Source organism: Callospermophilus lateralis, chromosome 11 (genome assembly GCF_048772815.1).
Source record: "Callospermophilus lateralis isolate mCalLat2 chromosome 11, mCalLat2.hap1, whole genome shotgun sequence".
Taxonomy (NCBI): Eukaryota; Metazoa; Chordata; class Mammalia; order Rodentia; family Sciuridae; genus Callospermophilus; species Callospermophilus lateralis.
In genome coordinates this window covers 415,467-434,970 of record NC_135315.1, presented here as the reverse complement: position 1 = coordinate 434,970, position 19,504 = coordinate 415,467, and the positions used below count along the sequence as shown (strand labels likewise).

General features: G+C 56.2%; 1 protein-coding gene across 1 annotated transcript in view; it reads left to right on the top strand.

Moving 5' to 3' along the window:
* Nucleotides 1-899: 899 nt before the first annotated feature.
* Tbcd (tubulin folding cofactor D) overlaps nucleotides 900-19,504 on the top strand; it is a 107,111-nt gene continuing 88,506 nt past the window's right edge. Inside the window, exons 1-6 of the mRNA XM_076869349.2 lie at nucleotides 900-1,147; nucleotides 2,328-2,378; nucleotides 12,307-12,404; nucleotides 13,396-13,497; nucleotides 15,011-15,157; nucleotides 15,504-15,559. Of these exons, the coding sequence (XP_076725464.2) occupies nucleotides 964-1,147; nucleotides 2,328-2,378; nucleotides 12,307-12,404; nucleotides 13,396-13,497; nucleotides 15,011-15,157; nucleotides 15,504-15,559 (638 nt within the window). The 5' untranslated portion in view covers nucleotides 900-963. The remainder of the gene's footprint in view (nucleotides 1,148-2,327; nucleotides 2,379-12,306; nucleotides 12,405-13,395; nucleotides 13,498-15,010; nucleotides 15,158-15,503; nucleotides 15,560-19,504) is intronic.

Sequence of the window (19,504 nt, the reverse complement as noted above, 5' to 3'; positions counted from 1 at the left end):
GGGCCCAGTCATTGGGATAGCCTCCATGTGTCTTAACTGGTTGCAATGAGGGCAAAAGATGGATTCCTGGAAGCCCTGCAGAGGTCCACACACACCCTGATTGGCTCAAGCCGATCCTGATGCCTGAGGTGGGAGCCCGCTCCACGCGGAGGGCGGACGGGCAAGGGAGGACTGTGGTGCTGTCTCCCGGGCCTGGGGCTGCTTCCCTCAGCGTGTCCGCGGGCTCCGGGGCCTGGGACTGGAGCCGCTGGGGTATCGGGAGCCCCGGGGCGGGCGTCTGCGTGGCTGTCCCAACTGAAGGGCAGGTGGGGACGCGACCGGTCGGGGTCCTCCGGGAGCTCAAGCCGTGCGCCCCGCCCCGTAGCCCAGCCCCCGCTCCGTCACCTTCGCCTCTAGATCCCGCCCCGCGCGTCCAAACCCGCCTCCGGCCTCGCCCCACTTCGCGGGTCTCCGCATCCAGACCCCGCCCTGGATCCCCTTGGCCGGGCTTCGAATCTAGAGGCCGCCCTCGCTCCCCGCCCACCCTGCTCGGCCACGCCCACACCCACCCCGGCCTCCAGCACCGCTCTGCTCGGCCCCACCTCCAGGCCCCGCCCTGGCCTCCCGCACCGCTCGGCCTCGGCCCCTCATCTCGGTCCCATCCTGACTCCCGCCCGCGGCCCCGTGAACTCGGTACTCCACGTGCGCAGTCCCCCAGTTCCCCGTCCCCGCCCCGCTCGAGGCCCCGCCCCCTACTCCTCCCCTGAGCTCAGGTCCCTCCCCGTTGGGGGTCATTCGGCACTGGGGCTCCGCCCTCCGGGCCGGCTGACTTCTAGCGCATGCGCATTATCGGGCACCGCCCCCTCCACGCGCTCCCATTTGGCGGCTGGCGCGCCTCGTAGCGGGGTCGGAGGTCGCGGGGCGGAGCCAGCAGCTGCTGGGTTGCATCCTGGTGCCCGGTGCTGGTCCTCTGCCGGTGCGGGGATGGCCTTAAGCGACTTGCCTGTGGCGGGTGCAGCGGAGGAGGAGGCAGAGGACGAGGCGCTGGCCCGTGGCGCCGCCCTGGAAGCGTTCGGCGAGAGCGTGGAGATCCGCGCGCTGCTCGGCCGCCTGCGGGTGGTGCATGGCGAGCGCGCAGCCCGGGAGGTGGCGGAGGAGCGGTTCCGCGGTGCGGGCCGGACCGGGAGGGCGGGCGAGGGGGGCAGCCCGACCCCGACCCCGACCCCGGCCTCGCCTCACGTGTCGCTGCGGCGCGCGCCCGGGAGCGTGGGCTCCTGCCCCGCCCTGCAGGAGCGAGACGAAGCGCCGCTTGGCGGGGCCTCTGTGCCCCGGGAGGGAGCGGGAGCAGCGGCCAGCGCTGAAGCGGGGAGGACCCGAGCAGAGCGAGGGCGCGTGGCGAGCAGCGCTGGAGCTAGGTTCCTTGTTGGCCTGCGTCCTCCACGGCCAGCCAGATGAGCCTGCGTCCTTCAGTCAGGGTTTTGCACTTAAGTGAAACCATTTCTTTCTTTCTTTTTCTTTTTTTTTTTTTTTTGCCGACCCTTTTAGCTAAAGAGGTCTCTGCTGATCCTGTTCTCTTGTCTTCCTTGTTTTGGAATGACGGCAGAGGCAGGTGGTGGATCCCGTGGAAAGAGTGTGGGTTTTGATGACGCAGGCCCGGGGTTCGAGCCTTGTGTCTGTGTCTTGGTCTAGTTATGTCTAGAGTAGCAGTTCTGCTGCTCTAAACTTGCCTTAATGATAAGGCAACGGGTACAGAACTGTTCTGAGAGTGAGGTGAATCCAGGGACCCGTGAAGGCACCTTCCCATTCCTGGGAAGTGGGCATTATGGTCAGGCTGCCCTGTTAAGAGAAGTCAATGGATTGGGAAAAAGTGGTTTTAGCAGCTTGGGGGAGGGGTGAACAGCAGGTGTACTGGGGATGAGGAGCAAGTGGGGTCCTGGGTTGAAGAGTTGGCAGGGATGGGAGAGCACAGTGCATGATATGCTCGGCAGGGGAGCAGGGACTGCTTGGAAGGGGTGACTCTCAGAAGTGGGAAGGGGGGCCCTGGAGGGTGAGTGGGGGGCGGAGTGGGGAGAGACTAGGGTAGGGAGGGTGCATTCAGTGGTGCCAGAAGAGGACCCAAGAGGTGGGTGTGCTGAGCCAGTGACCAGCAGACCATGCCACAGTGGCCTGCTGGAGCATGGTGGATTGCTCACCCCAGGACCCTGTGTGGCACCTGTCAGAAGTTAGGTGTGCTGGGAGCTGCAAGGGCTCACATGCACGTTTGGTGTGTGTGAAAGGGGGAGCTGCCCCAGGGCTCACATGCATGTTTAGAGTGTGGACGGTTAATATTTGTGTTATTTTCTTTTTAGTAATAATGGACAAGTACCAGGAGCAGCCTCATCTGTTGGACCCACACCTTGGTAAGCACTGAAACTGATGATTTTGTTGGTTCAGGTACAGGTGACCACAAAGTCCTGTGAATGGTGATGGCCCAGAAGATGCCAGGGTGAAGTGTCCATGGTACAGGTCTTATTTGCTGGAAGGCCTGGTAGCTAGTTCTAGTGTACCTTTGGTGTGACTTGAAGTCTAGGTCTCACTTTAGATTCTGCACAGATGTGTCTGAGCTGCTTTCTCCTGCTGCTATTTGGGAACACATCTTTTCTTCTTGCGTGTGTCTTAGTTTGTTAAGTTTGGGCACAGGGTGTTCTGCTGCTAATCATCACACGGGTCCCCATTCCATCTCCATAGCAAATAAGGAGAGTGTCTGCCATCTCCATTTTTATAGATGGAGACACTGATCTGGACCTGCAGTGGATGTCCTTAAATATTTGACCATTTCATATGGGTTAATTTTTTTTCTTTTTGTCCTGGTCCTGAACCTGGGAAGGAGAAGATAGCCCTGGTGACGAGGTTGGAGAGGCAGCAGGGGCAGGTGCATAGGCTCACACGGGCTCTGTCACTCAGGGGTTGGTCTGAGGCTGGAGGATGGGGTGTGCAGACCTGTGTGAGGGACGCCCTGTGGTGTGCACATGCGCATGTTGGATTTCTCTTCTCCCAGTGATAGGATTCTCAGGTGGCCTTGAATGCACCTGTTTCAGCCCCCTGTGTCCTGACCTGCAGTTCCCTGAGGATTGACATGCTCTGGGCCTTTCTTCCTAGGTGGAATGTTTGTAGACATTTGTAGACAATGGCTGAAGACGTTCTCCTGCAGTACAGGGACATCACTCTGTGGTGTTGTGGTCACTGCTGTGCTCCTCTTTCTTTTGTGCTGAGTTAGATGTTGGCTGTCTGTAGTGATCCTTGGGGTCTTAGCTTCTCTCTGAGTCCTCTACTTTTTGGTCTCTTGCACGACGATGAAGTTCTTTACCTTGTTATTTATTTTTTAAAATTTTTTCTCAGTTGTAGATGAACACACAGTATCTTTATTTATTTTTATGTGGAGCTGAGGATTGAACCTAGTGCCTCGCACATGTGAGGCAAGCACTTTGCCACTGAGCTACAGCCCCAGCCCTCCACCTTGTTTTGACTGTTGGGTCACCTTCTCGAGAGCTGCTCGACTGGGAGCCTGCAGTGCCTGGTGACTTGCTTTTCTGCCTGAGGGCACTGTGCAGCCCCTCTTGCCCTCTCCAGGCCTGCTGAGCCGTTGTTACCAGGGCTGGCTCCCAGTTCAGCTTCTAGCTTTCCCTCTCCAGAGAGGGTTGTCCAGTAGGACTTTGTTCACTGACAGAATGGTCTAGATCTGGGCTGTCCCCAAGGCTGGCACTAGCTACATGTGGCCTTGAGCACCTGTATATGTCTAGTGTGATTGAGAAACTGAATTTTTTTCTAAAAGTTTTTTTTTTTTTTTTTTTTTATAGAGAGAGAATTTTTAAATATTTATTTTTTAGTTCTCAGCGGACACAACATCCTTGTTTGTATGTGGTGCTGAGGATCGAGCCCGGGCCGCATGCATGCCAGGCTAGCGCGCTACCGCTTGAGCCACATCCCCAGCCCCAAAGTTTTTTTTTTTTTTTTTAAAGATGGACACAATATCTTTATCTATCTATCTATCTATCTATTTATTTATTTAATGTGGTGCTGAGGATCAAACGCAGTACCTCACAAGTGCAAGGCAAGCACTCTACCGCTGAACTATAACCACATCCCTGAGAAACTGAATTTTTAATCTGACTTAAATTGAAAATACCAATGTGGCTAGGTCTGTAGGGTTGGCTGCTGCAGCGTAAACACCTGGTCTTGCCAGGGCAACGTGCTACGCTTCACCCTCTGCTGGACCACCAGCTTCTGGGCAGTTTTCTTCCCTTCACTTATGCATTTACATATTTAGTTCTTTTTTGCGGGGGGGGGGGGGGTGTGCCAGGGACTGAACCTAGGGGTGCCTAACTCCTGAGCCACATCCCCAGTCCTTTTCATTTTTTATTTTGAGTCAGGGTCTTGCTAAGTTGCTTAGAGCCTCTAAGTTGCTGAGGCTGGTTTTGGATTCATGGTCCTGCTGCTTTAGCACCTTGAGCCTCAGGGATTACAGGTGTGTGTAAGCAACCTGCTGTATGTCTTTAGTGTTTTTTTTTTAATATAGTTTTAGTTGTTGATGGACCTTTATTTATTCATTTATTTATATGTGGTGCTGAGAATTGAACCCAGTGCCTCACATATGGTAGGCAAGCACTCTGCCACTAAGCTACAACCCCAGACCTATCTTTAGTTCTTTAGAACTGCAGGTGTTTTTCTTTTTGTGGTGCTAAGGGTGGACGGGCAGATGTCCTGTGAGGTGGTAGGTGGTGGAGATGCGGCAGTGTGAGGGTGGACGGGCAGATGTCCTGTGAGGTGGTAGAGGGAGGAGATGCGGCAGTGTGAGGGTGGACGGGCAGATGTCCTGTGAGGTGGTAGAGGGAGGAGAAGCGGCAGTGTGAGGGTGGACGGGCAGATGTCCTGTGAGGTGGTAGAGGGAGGAGATGCGGCAGTGTGAGGGTGGACGGGCAGATGTCCTGTGAGGTGGTAGGTGGTGGAGATGCGGCAGTGTGAGGGTGGACGGGCAGATGTCCTGTGAGGTGGTAGGTGGTGGAGATGCGGCAGTGTGAGGGTGGACGGGCAGATGTCCTGTGAGGTGGTAGGTGGAGGAGAAGCGGCAGTGTGAGGGTGGACGGGCAGATGTCCTGTGAGGTGGTAGGTGGAGGAGATGCGGCAGTGTGAGGGTGGACGGGCAGATGTCCTGTGAGGTGGTAGGTGGTGGAGATGCGGCAGTGTGAGGGTGGACGGGCAGATGTCCTGTGAGGTGGTAGGTGGTGGAGATGCGGCAGTGTGAGGGTGGACGGGCAGATGTCCTGTGAGGTGGTAGGGGGAGGAGATGCGGCAGTGTGAGGGTGGACGGGCAGATGTCCTGTGAGGTGGTAGGTGGAGGAGATGCGGCAGTGTGAGGGTGGACGGGCAGATGTCCTGTGAGGTGGTAGGTGGTGGAGATGCGGCAGTGTGAGGGTGGACGGGCAGATGTCCTGTGAGGTGGTAGGTGGTGGAGATGCGGCAGTGTGAGGGTGGACGGGCAGATGTCCTGTGAGGTGGTAGAGGGTGGAGATGCGGCAGTGTGAGGGTGGACGGGCAGATGTCCTGTGAGGTGGTAGAGGGAGGAGATGCGGCAGTGTGAGGGTGGACGGGCAGATGTCCTGTGAGGTGGTAGGTGGAGGAGATGCGGCAGTGTGAGGGTGGACGGGCAGATGTCCTGTGAGGTGGTAGGTGGTGGAGATGCGGCAGTGTGAGGGTGGACGGGCAGATGTCCTGTGAGGTGGTAGGTGGAGGAGATGCGGCAGTGTGAGGGTGGACGGGCAGATGTCCTGTGAGGTGGTAGGTGGTGGAGATGCAGCAGTGTGAGGGTGGACGGGCAGATGTCCTGTGAGGTGGTAGAGGGAGGAGATGCGGCAGTGTGAGGGTGGACGGGCAGATGTCCTGTGAGGTGGTAGGTGGTGGAGATGCGGCAGTGTGAGGGTGGACGGGCAGATGTCCTGTGAGGTGGTAGGTGGAGGAGATGCGGCAGTGTGAGGGTGGACGGGCAGATGTCCTGTGAGGTGGTAGGTGGTGGAGATGGGGCAGTGTGAGGGTGGACGGGCAGATGTCCTGTGAGGTGGTAGAGGGAGGAGATGCGGCAGTGTGAGGGTGGACGGGCAGATGTCCTGTGAGGTGGTAGAGGGAGGAGATGCGGCAGTGTGAGGGTGGACGGGCAGATGTCCTGTGAGGTGGTAGGTGGTGGAGATGCGGCAGTGTGAGGGTGGACGGGCAGATGTCCTGTGAGGTGGTAGGTGGAGGAGATGCGGCAGTGTGAGGGTGGACGGGCAGATGTCCTGTGAGGTGGTAGGTGGAGGAGATGCGGCAGTGTGAGGGTGGACGGGCAGATGTCCTGTGAGGTGGTAGGTGGAGGAGAAGCGGCAGTGTGAGGGTGGACGGGCAGATGTCCTGTGAGGTGGTAGGTGGAGGAGATGCGGCAGTGTGAGGGTGGACGGGCAGATGTCCTGTGAGGTGGTAGGGGGAGGAGATGCGGCAGTGTGAGGGTGGACGGGCAGATGTCCTGTGAGGTGGTAGGTGGAGGAGATGCGGCAGTGTGAGGGTGGACGGGCAGATGTCCTGTGAGGTGGTAGGTGGTGGAGATGCGGCAGTGTGAGGGTGGACGGGCAGATGTCCTGTGAGGTGGTAGAGGGAGGAGATGCGGCAGTGTGAGGGTGGACGGGCAGATGTCCTGTGAGGTGGTAGGTGGTGGAGATGCGGCAGTGTGAGGGTGGACGGGCAGATGTCCTGTGAGGTGGTAGGTGGTGGAGATGCGGCAGTGTGAGGGTGGACGGGCAGATGTCCTGTGAGGTGGTAGAGGGAGGAGAAGCGGCAGTGTGAGGGTGGACGGGCAGATGTCCTGTGAGGTGGTAGGTGGTGGAGATGCGGCAGTGTGAGGGTGGACGGGCAGATGTCCTGTGAGGTGGTAGGTGGAGGAGATGCGGCAGTGTGAGGGTGGACGGGCAGATGTCCTGTGAGGTGGTAGGTGGAGGAGATGCGGCAGTGTGAGGGTGGACGGGCAGATGTCCTGTGAGGTGGTAGGTGGAGGAGAAGCGGCAGTGTGAGGGTGGACGGGCAGATGTCCTGTGAGGTGGTAGGTGGAGGAGATGCGGCAGTGTGAGGGTGGACGGGCAGATGTCCTGTGAGGTGGTAGAGGGAGGAGATGGGGCAGTGTGAGGGTGGACGGGCAGATGTCCTGTGAGGTGGTAGGTGGAGGAGATGCGGCAGTGTGAGGGTGGACGGGCAGATGTCCTGTGAGGTGGTAGGTGGAGGAGATGCGGCAGTGTGAGGGTGGACGGGCAGATGTCCTGTGAGGTGATAGAGGGAGGAGAAGCGGCAGTGTGAGGGTGGACGGGCAGATGTCCTGTGAGGTGGTAGGTGGAGGAGATGCGGCAGTGTGAGGGTGGACGGGCAGATGTCCTGTGAGGTGGTAGGTGGTGGAGATGCGGCAGTGTGAGGGTGGACGGGCAGATGTCCTGTGAGGTGGTAGGTGGTGGAGATGCGGCAGTGTGAGGGTGGACGGGCAGATGTCCTGTGAGGTGGTAGAGGGAGGAGATGCGGCAGTGTGAGGGTGGACGGGCAGATGTCCTGTGAGGTGGTAGAGGGAGGAGATGCGGCAGTGTGAGGGTGGACGGGCAGATGTCCTGTGAGGTGGTAGAGGGAGGAGAAGCGGCAGTGTGAGGGTGGACGGGCAGATGTCCTGTGAGGTGGTAGAGGGAGGAGATGCGGCAGTGTGAGGGTGGACGGGCAGATGTCCTGTGAGGTGGTAGAGGGAGGAGATGCGGCAGTGTGAGGGTGGACGGGCAGATGTCCTGTGAGGTGGTAGGTGGTGGAGAAGCGGCAGTGTGAGGGTGGACGGGCAGATGTCCTGTGAGGTGGTAGAGGGAGGAGATGCGGCAGTGTGAGGGTGGACGGGCAGATGTCCTGTGAGGTGGTAGGGGGAGGAGATGCGGCAGTGTGAGGGTGGACGGGCAGATGTCCTGTGAGGTGGTAGAGGGAGGAGATGCGGCAGTGTGAGGGTGGACGGGCAGATGTCCTGTGAGGTGGTAGGGGGAGGAGATGCGGCAGTGTGAGGGTGGACGGGCAGATGTCCTGTGAGGTGGTAGGTGGAGGAGAAGCGGCAGTGTGAGGGTGGACGGGCAGATGTCCTGTGAGGTGGTAGGTGGAGGAGAAGCGGCAGTGTGAGGGTGGACGGGCAGATGTCCTGTGAGGTGGTAGAGGGAGGAGATGCGGCAGTGTGAGGGTGGACGGGCAGATGTCCTGTGAGGTGGTAGAGGGAGGAGATGCGGCAGTGTGAGGGTGGACGGGCAGATGTCCTGTGAGGTGGTAGAGGGAGGAGAAGCGGCAGTGTGAGGGTGGACGGGCAGATGTCCTGTGAGGTGGTAGAGGGAGGAGATGCGGCAGTGTGAGGGTGGACGGGCAGATGTCCTGTGAGGTGGTAGGTGGTGGAGATGCGGCAGTGTGAGGGTGGACGGGCAGATGTCCTGTGAGGTGGTAGGTGGTGGAGATGCGGCAGTGTCAGGGTGGACGGGTCAGTGTCCTCCGAGGGGTGAGATGGTGGCCTAGCATCTTCCCATTGCAGGGTTCTGGTAGACTTCCCTGTGCTCCTTGCTCTCTCCAGGGAGTGCCTCCGCCCTCTTCCTGAGTTGCTTGCTGGTGTCCTGAGGTGGATGTGGTCTTGCCCTCCCTGCTTTGGGCTGCGCCTGGTGGTGTGAGCCTGGAGCTCTCGCAGCCGGCCGTGTGCAGTGTTGCTGAGCAGACCGTGTGTCTGCGTTCTCCTGCAGCTCGCAGCCTCCCCCTGCAGGCTCTGGGGCTACTTGAACTGCTGTCTTGTGTCTGGGTCCTGGAGCAGTCGGGGCAGCTCTGTGTGGTCACCTGCGTCTTCTTGTGGGTGTCCTTCACAGCCCTGAGTGTGAGGCTCCCTGTACCTCCTCTGGGCCTTGTCTTGGCAGTTTCCCAGAGAGGCGTGTAGGCCTGTGGGTTTAATTATACTTCCTCTGTCCATGAAGGAAAGTGGTTTTACCTCCTTGCCAGGATAATTTGGATGTTTGAAATCTTTACTTACACAAAGTTGCCTGTTAACGAGAAAAGAGGCATAGGTTTTTATTATTATTATTATGTTTCTCATCTCATTTTGTAGTTTCCAGGCAAGGGTGAAGTGTTTGTTGCCTGTACCCTTAAATTTATTTAGTGCTTGGTGAATGGTCCGCCTCTGTTTGCTCTTGATATTTGTCTCGTTCTGTTTTTTTTTTTTTTTTTAAATTTTTTTATTAGTTATAGATGGATCTTTATTTGTTTATTTATATGCGGTTTTGAGAATTGAACCCAGGGCCTCACACATGCTAGGCAAGCCCTCTACCAGTGAGCCCCAGCCCCAGCCCTTGCTCTGGTTTTTTAATGACTCACCTTATAAAATCACTGCAGTAATCTCACAGTCTCTGAGCAAGGCCAGCCATGCTTTGCAGATTGGGAAACTGAAGCACAGCTTTGAAGGGTTGGGCAGCTTCCCCGTGTTACACAGCGAGTGACCAGCCAGGGACCCTGCGGCCAACTTGAATCCCCAGAGTCTCTGGTGGCCTCCTGCTCATCATCTGAATGCTGGAGTCCTTGTCGTTGGCTGCAGGGAAGCCACTGGTGCCCGACTGGGGATCTGGCTGTGTTGAGTGCAGCATGGCATTGCTGCCCAGGCCGTCTCCTAGCAGCCACAGCTCAGGCGTCCAGGGAGGGCCCAGTGCTGGTGCTGTCACGGTGGGCCATGCTGCCTTTCTGCCCCGACCTGTCTGATGGATCAGGGAAGGACATGTCCGAGGAGCTCCCAAGGCTGTGTGTGTTCTGTCGCCCACTGTCCTCTGGGAGGACAGTGATGCTGGTTCTTTCATGGCCCGCAGTTCATTGCTCTGCTATTGCCTATTTTTTCAGTACTGGGGATTGAGCACTGGTTGCTCCACCATTGAGCCAGGCCCCCAGCCCTTTTTGTTTTTTATTCTGGGACACAGTGTCCAGCTGCTTTTGCTTTTTAAAGACATGTGCTGCAAGGAACTGAAGTGTTAAAAACTTTGGGTTGTCAAACTACCCCTCCTTTGTGCCTGGCCTGTGCTGGTACCTTTAGGAAGTTTGTTTGTTGAGTGATTCAGCAGACCCTCCCCTGCTGGAAGGCCCACTGCCCGTGCCCACCCAGCCCGGTCCCAGAGGGCTGTTTCTGAGGCCGCCCTGTGCTCAGGCTCCTGTCCTGGGCTCCAGCAGCTGCTGTGTTTCTTCCAGCATCCGCCTTCTTGTGTTCCAGCCCTTTTGTTCATGCAGAGAAGCTTCAGAGTGACTCTGCTACCCATACCTGGAATTGTCAGGGGTGCAGATTTATGCAGGGCAGGTGTCTGTATGGGGCTCGGTTTCCTGGGAACAGTGTTGTCTTCCTGATTATTCCAGTCCTTTATTTCGCTCAGTAAAGTTTGGTAATTTTCTTTAGAACTTTTAGAAATTTTTTAAATTGATTTCTAGATTTTTTTTTTAATCTTTCATTGTTTTTGTGAAACAGTTTTTTGGGGGTACTGGGGATTGAACCTAGGGTGCTTTACCGCTGAGTCACATCCCTGGTCCTTTTTATTTTTTATTTTGAGATAGGGTCTTGCTATGGTGATGAGGGTGGTGTCAAACTTGCCATCCTCCCCCACTCAGCCTCCATAGTTGCTGGGGTATTTATGGCTGATTATACCTGGCATCCAGCAAAGAGTTTTGTATTCTTGCTTTTTTAACTGGCAACATTATAACAGAGAATATATGTATCAATACTTTTTCCTGAAAAACAACACCGGCTTTGCCTCAGAGTTCAACTTTGAAGTGTACTTGCTGGGTGGTCCCCCCATGTCTCTGTCCCTGCGACCACTGCTGGATCTTTGCAAGGCCTCAGCATTTCAGAGTAGAACCCTGTAGCACGAGGTCTGTTGTGGTGGCTGATTTCCCAAGCATTGTGTTGGTAAGTTTCACTGTGAAAGGAAATATTTACTTTGGAGGTGTTGTGTTTTGGTTGTTTCTTTTAGGTTTTCTAAGCAGGTAAATAGTTATCTAGTTTGTGAATAATTCCAACTTGATCTTTTATCCCTGGCTATACATTCTAACCTTTTAAAATTTTTCGGATTGGGGCTGGGGATGTGGCTCAAGCGGTAGCGTGCTCGCCTGGCATGCGTGCAGCCCGGGTTCGATCCTCAGCACCACATACAAACAAAGATGTTGTGTCTGCCAAGAACTAAAAAGTAAATATTAAAATTCTCTCTCTCTCTCTCTTTAAAAAAAAAAAAAAATTTCGGATTAACATCATGGAGCTATAACTCAATGTACGATAAAATGCATCTCTTTTGAGAGTCAGCCTTTTGAGTTTTAGCCCGTGCACGCCCCACCCTTGTCTAGGTATAGAGCATTTCTGTTCTCCCAAAGTGTGCCTGGGTCCTCTGAGGCAGCTTCTCCCCTGGCCTGGACCCCACCTGTGGGCTGGCTCGCTGCAAACCACTTGACCTTTATACTTCCTGGCGATCTCCTTGAAGGAATGTCCCCGAGGGTTGTCAGTCTGCCTCAGCAGTCTGCTCCTGCCTCTGCGTGAGAAACTGAGTCTGTTCTGCTGCCCAGTGGCAGGTGTTGGTCAGGCAGGCTTGACATCACCTTGAGTGCTACCTTGGGCCTTCATGGGCCATCTTTGGGTGCATGTGAGCTCTCGTTTTCTTGGCTGGCCACGTCAAGCGCCCCCACCTTCTTGCAGACACCACTCTGCGCTCCCGCCAGTGGCACGATCCTGCAGCTCTGCATGCTGTCCGGCTCTTGATATTGTCTTTCTGATCAGCCTGTGCGGGTTGTCTCCTTGGGGTTCTGGGGATTGAACTCGGGGCCTCGTACGTGCTAGGCCAGTGCTCTGGCAGTGCTGGCTGTTGTTCTTCATCTATTAAGATTCATGAAGATCTAGGTGTGGGCCAGGCATGGCGGTGCACGCCTGTTATCCCAGCGACTTGGGAAGGAGAGGCAGGAGGATTGCAAGTTCAAAGCCAGCGTCAACAACCTCATGAGACTCTGTCTCAAGATAAAAAGGGCTGGTTTGTGGCTCAGAGTACCCCAGTTTCCATTCCAGTAGTGTAAGGGGGTGGGGAGCAGAAATGCACGTTGTCCCAAGGTGCCTGCCCTTCCAGAGATGGCCCAGGTGAACACACGTTTCTGCTGCTCTGTTTATTCTTAGTCATGTGGGTTGTTAACCTTGAACCATCCTTTTGTTCTCCATCCTGTTTTGATGTCACATTGATGTTTAATTTTATAGCAAATGTCTAATGTCTCTTTCTCTAGAGTGGATGATGAACTTGTTGTTGGACATGGTGCGAGATAAGACGTCCCCAACTGCCCTTGTACATCTGGCTTTTAAATTTCTCTACATCATCACCAAGGTAATATTTGCATAGACTGAGAGTTGACAGAAGCTTTCTTAACATACTGGTCAAAAGTTGCTCTCCAGAGTGTCCTGCTGAGGATTGTGGTCTCAGACAGCTGCAGGTCTCTATCTGGGAGCTCAGGTCTCAGTGACCTGGGGCATCCTTTGTCCCAAACAAAAACTTTCTTATGAGGAAAAAGCCGAAAAACTTGGTGGAAATGGAAGTCCTGCTTGTACTTTAATGCAGGGATGAGCGTGTTGGGAATCTGGCCTGCAGACCCATGTCCTACTTCCTTGCAGGCTCCTGGTGGTGCCCACCTGGTGGCCCACCCAAGGGGAGTCTGCAGGTCCCACCCTGGGAGTGAACCTGGAGCTGGCTCTGCATGGGGCTTATGGTTGCTGAGGCCGCACGTTGCAGTATTCCTGCAGAGGTCCTCACTGGCAAGAGAAACTGTAGATGTTTATGGAAGCGTTAGTGAGTATGGGGATCTTTGATGCTTGTGGGGATCTACTCCTCAGGACTGTTGGGACAATCATGTGAACAAGGTAGAAGTGGCTATTTTGTATTGTGTGTATTTCTGACGAGCTACAGAGCTTTGTTGGCTGATCTGGGTCAGAACACATTTAATGAGTGGGCTGAACTGGGAGGCAGAGCGCTCCTGAACTGTTCCTTTGATTTTGCTAAGTGGTGTCACTGGGATGTGACAATTCCCCTACATCCCTGGGGGCACTGAATGCACAGTAGGGGGCTAGAAGCCTGCAGGCAGCCCTGTGCCTCAGGAGGGCCAGTGGCAAGGCTGGCCCCTTCTGGCCTCTGGGAACATGGACTCCAGCGGGGCTGTGTGCCAGCTGCAGAGCCGGGGGAGGCATGAGCCTGTGCAGGCTCCACTCCGTACCCACAGGCACCCTTGAGCACTGGGCCGGGAGCCTGCTGGAGTGATTCTTGATGAGAGGAGGAAGACCGTGTTGTCACTGTGTATGTGATTCAGTGTCTTTTTATTTGGTAGGTTCGCGGCTACAAGGTATTTCTTCGTTTATTTCCTCACGAAGTAGTTGACGTGCAGCCTGTGCTGGACATGTTCTCGGGTCAGAACCCTAAAGACCATGAGGTGCGCACTGCCCCCCTCCCCCTCCCCCTCCCCCTCCCCCCCGCTGCTCTCGTGGGGCAGCCCTCCTGCCTCCCTCCCTCTGCCTGGTTTCCTATCATCCCCCTCTTCTTTTGACGTTCCCTTTAGTTTCTACTTGTGGTGCTTTCAATTATTCTCCTCTGAAGTGTGTCCTTTACAAAGAAAAGATACCCTTTTAGCTTGAGTGTGACTGTGCTGGGTCCCCGAGGCCCCAGGGACTGACATTCCTGGGGTGGCGGTTGCAGCCGAGCACACCGAGCCAGTCAGCAAGGGGAGGGTGCGGGCAAAGCCAGGTCGCTGCTGCCTGGAGGGCACAGGGCATGGGCCACCCTAATAGCACGTCATGGCCACATGGTGGGGCACGGTCCCAGCCGAGCACCTGGGTGTTCACTGGGGCTGGTCGTGCAGGCACTGGTCTGGCTGGTGCCAATGCAGAGCTGGAGGAAGGCGGGTGCCTGTGCAGGCTCCGCTGTGTGCACCTCAGCACCCTTGAGCACTGGGCCCACGGAGCCCTGCTGGAGTCCATGTTCCCAGAGGCCAGAAAGGGCCAGCCTTTCCACTGGCCCTCTTGAGGCACAGGGCTGCCTGTGGGCTCCTGGCCTACCCACTGTGCGTTCAGGAAGGTGACTGTGCCTGTTGGAGACTTGCTGCTGTCTTCTCCGTCGGGGCCTCTCTCCTTGCTGCGGCTGGTACCTGTGGAAGGCCTGCACAGCTGCTGCGGACTCTTGTCTTCTATTACTGAAATATAAGCCTTCCTTTCCTGTGTTTTGTGCTTTGCTGAGTGTTGGGGTGGAACCCAGAGCCCATGGGCACTGGGCAAGGGCTCCACCAGGGAGCTGCACTCTGGCTCCCGGGCATCCCTTTGTAGTGCCAGTTGAGAGTCTTTTCTTTACTTTTTTTTTTTTTTTTTTTTAATATTTATTTTTCAGTTTTTGGCGGACACAACATCTTTGTATGTGGTGCTGAGGATCGAACCCGGGCCGCACGCATGCCAGGCGAGCGCGCTCCCACTTGAGCCACATCCCCAGCCCCTTTTCTTTACTTTTAAGTCTTTTCATCTGTCTCTCCTTTTCTCAAAAGGCCCATTTGCACCAGGTACAGTGGCACACGCCTCTAATCCCATCAGCAGCTCAGGAGGCTGAGGCAGGCGGATTGTGAGTTCAAAGCCAGCCTCAGCAACTTAGTGAAGCCCTAAGCATCTCAGCAAGACCCTGTTTCTCAATAAAATACAAGAAAGGGCTGGGGATGTGGCTCAGTGGTTGAGTGCCTCTGGGTTCAATGCCCGATACCAAAATAAAGGCCCCTTTACATTTTGGATAGGATTCTTCTGTGTTCATTCTGTTCCTGTCTGTGCGTGTGGTGGGGACATGGGAGGATGTGGGGCTGAGGATGTAAGTGCCCCAGGCTCTGGTCAGCGGTGTGGAGGCCTGGGCCAGCCTTGGAGGAGCGCAGGCCCGCCGTCCCTGACAGGGCCCTCTGTGGCTTGACTTCCCAGACCTGGGAGACGCGCTACATGCTGCTCCTGTGGCTCTCCATGACCTGCCTCATCCCTTTTGATTTTTCACGTTTTGATGGAAACCTCCTCACCCAGCCTGAGGAGACGCGAGTGTCCACGATGGACCGCATCCTGCGCATAGCTCAGGTGAGTGTGGCTGTGCCCTTGACCTGCTGCCCGCACCCTTCTCCGGCTTGTGCTGCGTGAGGTTGTGCTCATTCAGCAGACTTTGGGTACTTTTGTGTTTTCTTGAACTCTGTTTTCCAGGGAGGTAAGATTCGCTCACCCTATTTTGAATTTGGGATGATTGGGCAGAGCCCAGGGTGACAGGGCAGCGGATGTCTTTCCTCACTGGCGGTGCGGAGACTTGGGCTAGGCCCAGCCGTGATGCGGCAGCAGTATCAGCTTCCACCTCATATTGTACAAGTAACAACGTTCAGTTATTTTCTAGGGAAGCAAGAATGTTAAGTTGACGTCTGTCAAATTCTTGCAGGCCTACCTGGCTGTCAGTGACAAGGCCCGAGACGCGGCTGCTGTCCTTGTGTCTAGGTAAGTCCTGGAGGTTGCTGGCTGTGTTTGTTGATGGGCGGTTTGCGTGATGTTGGTTGCATGTGTCTGTCAGTCCATGCAGAAGGACATCTGCACCTGCAATAGTCACACGAGGCTGGCCTGGGCTTGCAGAGTCACCCGATAGGTCTTGCCCAGGAGGCAGCCCAGAGTGTACAGGAAGTCCCCAGGCGTGGCTGCCTCCTCTGGGTGGTAGCAGCTTCTGCCTTTGAGGGTCCCTTCAGGAGCAGCTCATGCCAGGGTCAGAGATCTGAGTGCACAGGTATGTGGCTTGTGGTGGAAGTCTCCAGATATCCTGCGAGACGGTCTCTAGTCAGCTGGGTTGGCCACCAGGACAGGACCCAGTGTGAAGGCGAGGGAAGCTGGCGTGTGGCATTGAGGATGTCCGTGTCTCCTCTGATGGGATCTGAAGACGTCTTCTCCCCTGGTTGGTGTCGTGAATCCTGTGGTGGTTGGTGTCGTGGATCCCGTGGCGGTTGGTGTCGTGGATCCCGTGGCGGTTGGTGTCGTGGATCCCGTGGCGGTTGGTGTCGTGGATCCCGTGGCGGTTGGTGTCGTGGATCCTGTGGTGGTCTCTGCCGGGCGACGACTGGCACTCTGCCTTGGGGGTCCTCCACATGGTGGCAGACGCTGGCTTTGTCGAGTGTTGGGGGCCATGAGATGTCTGGCTGCGTGCTCGGGAGTGGACCCGAGGAGGGAGGACGAGCCTCGGCAGGGCGCCCAGCTGTAGCGAGGGCTGAAGAGAGGGCAGGGTTCTTTCTCTTTACACGAGTGAGCGCTGTGGCCTGCTGCCCTGGAGCCGTGTGTCCACCCACACGTGGTCACTGTGCTCCTGTGCTGCTTCCAGTCTGTCCCCAGGACCAGCCCTCGCTCTGAACACTCTGCATACAGCCACCACCCTAAGCCACATCCTGGGATGAGTTCTGACAGTGGAGTGAGAGTTGAGGGGTCTGCGATGGAAGTACTGCAAAGGTCAAGGTTGAAAGTCAGGACGAGCCAAGAGCCCTCTGTTTGCCATGGGTGGGATCCTGCAGATGTTGCTGACCTCCTTAGTGAAGGGTGGTATCTGTTGTGTGATTCTTGTGATTCCTCTTATGGTAGATCCAGGCTGAGCTGGGCCAGGGAAGGGCAAAACCTGAATTTGGCTCACTCCTGGGTTCCTGCGGGAGCAGCCAGCCAAGCCCGGGCGCCTGGAGTGGGGTGGCAGTGCCACCTGGTGCCCAGCAGCTAGTGCGCTGTGCTGGAGCCGGTGCCTGTGGATCAGGACCCTCTAGGGTGGGCCCCAGGGTTGGCTGGGCAGGGGCAGCACCTGCCAGAGGCCTTGGGACTCCTTCTGAGGAGCCTGTAGCTGCCTATGGGCGGGGAGAGTGGCCCTGTTGAGGCTCAAGATCACTCCCCACTGTGCCTGCTTCCTGTTGGCTGAGCTCCTGGTCTCCAGCGTTTTCGGAGGCTCCTGATGCTGCCACCCCTGTGCTGCGGTGGTTCGGCGGGAGTGTGACTTCAGGGAAACCCTGTAGCGGGGAAAACACACCTTTTTCTTGATGGCCTCGATCTGGAGAATTAGGTATCTAACTGGAAGCCAAGGTATGTTGGGCTCACTGGCTCAGGGAGGCAGGAGGATCACCTGAGGCCAGGAGTTCAAGGCCAACCTGGCAACTCGGTGAGACCTGTCCCCCCCCCATAAAACCAAGGTGTGCTCCGTAGAAAAGGTGGAGATTCTGGAATGTTGGGAAACACCTCGTGTGCAACTCTGGCTCGTGGTGGGGTCTGTCTTTGTTACTGAACCCACGGGCGGCACTCACAGTGTGCCCTCCGCCTTTCCCTGGGTTCCACGTAAGTGCTGAGGGGACTCTGGACTCATGTGCCAGTGGCCCGCCAGCCGCATCAGCTCCCCTCATGGCGGTGTCAAGGCCGACTTGGTGATCGCTGCCTGGCAGGGCCTGGGCAGCGCCGCTGCACGCGGGGTCTGGCGTGTCTTGTGGGCGAGTGGCTGCTGGCTGTGAGCCTGGCGGGTGCCCTGCACCCTGATCCTGACTCTGGGCCTCTGAGGTCAGCACAGGCGTCCTTCCCTTTCCTGTGGTTATTTTGACTCTGAGGCCCAGCAGGCTCTGCCTGGGAGAGGTCTGTTCTCCCCTCGTAGGTCGAGCTGGGTTTCCGAGGTGCAGCCTGTGTGGCAGGTCCTGGAGGCTGCCTAGGTGTTTCAGCACCAGTGCGAATATCGCACTTTCCCGTTAATTCGTGTTGCTCTGTAACACGCGTGCACACGTGTGTTCTCCCGTTGAGCAGGACTTGCCACCTGTATGTGCTGTGCTTTGCTAAGGCGGAGTCAGTGTACCTGCAGCATTGGGCTGGGGTGCTGTTGGATCCTGAGTGACCATGTCCCATGAGATGGCATTTCTTGAGACTGGAGCCCAACCGGGTCCCCCGGCCACTCTGAGAGAGGCCTGGCCCTGTGGCCAGGGTTCTTTTGGCCATTAGTAGAGCTCACAGGGCCCTTGCAGGTGATAGTGGAGATCGCTGTTGAAGCGACTGTGGCCTGTGGTGTTGTGTTCTTTGAAAGAGCAGGGAGCTTAGGGCAAAGACTCTTCCAGAGAGTGGACAGCCCTGCTGGTGTGAGGCTTCATATATGTGTCTGTGCGAGAGAGACTTTTTAACTTTTCATTTGTATTTTGGACTTTCTGATGTGAACATGTGCTTCTGTGCTTTTTACAAACAAGAAAAACAAAGATAGTGACTTGCTTCAATCTGTCCAGCAGCCTTAGGTTTCTACCTGTAGATTCGTGTGATCTCACTTGAGAAGGGACTAAAGTTAGACTCAGGTGTGGAGGGGGACAGACCAAGCTGGGGCTTGTGGGTCTTCCAGAGGGGAACCGGAGCAGGCTCCAGGCTGGGGCTGTGTGTGGTCTAGCCTTCACCACTGAGTGGCTCTGGGCCTCACCCTGCACTTATTCTGTGCCCTGGGTGTGGCATCTGCTCAGAATGCCTGTATCTTCATCCTTTGGGGCTGGGGTCAGAGGGCAGACTGAGGATGCAGCTGGTACTTCCTGGTGACAGCAGAACCAGTGCCCAGGAAAAGAATGCGTGAGTCTCAGGCCTTGCCCTAGAGCGAGGGGTCAGGGGTCTCAGGGCCCCTTTCTGGATCCACCACATAGAATTCCCTGGACGAGGCCCTGGAGTCTTTATTTATTTTTTTGTTACCGGGGATTGAACTCAGGGGCACTTAACCACTGAGCCACATCCCCAGCCCTTTTTATTTTTTATTTAGAGGCAGGGTCTCACTATGTTGCTTAGGGCCTCACTAAGTTGCTGAGGCTGGCTTTGAACTCGCGATCCTCCTGCCTCAGCCTCCCAAGCCACTGGGATTTTAGGCATGCGCCACAGCGTCCTGCGGGAGTATGTCTTTCTGACTGCACACTGAAGTCAACCACAAGGCTTGCTGACCAGTGGGGGTCTCCAGGAGTGCACCGTGAACTGCGGACACCAGGACAGCAGTAGAACCTGGGCTTTCTTCCTGACTTGTGAGAGGTCGCGCTCTTACACTCAGCCATAGCATTAGTGGTTGAAGCTGCTGTCTTCCCTCACATGGTGTGGGAGGGGTCTGCACACAGCAGCCTCACCTGGGCACCCTCCAGGGCACACCCCTCACTGGCAACCTGGCATGTCAGGACCAGGAGGTCCCACAAGAATTGGACCCAGATGTTTGGACAGAGGGTGCCAAGCACCCAGGCATGTCCTGTGGGAAGGGCTGCCCAGAGGAGGTGGGGTCCTACCGTTGGTGGGAAGTTCAGGGTGCCAGCTGTCCCCTTGGCAGTGGGTTCTGTCAGGGGCACGATCCATGAGGGTCCAGTGCTGAGCCGTGCTGTGTATGCTTGGTCTGAGCACCCTGGTTGTTGGAGGTGCCCCGAAAGGGTCTGTCACCAAGAAAGC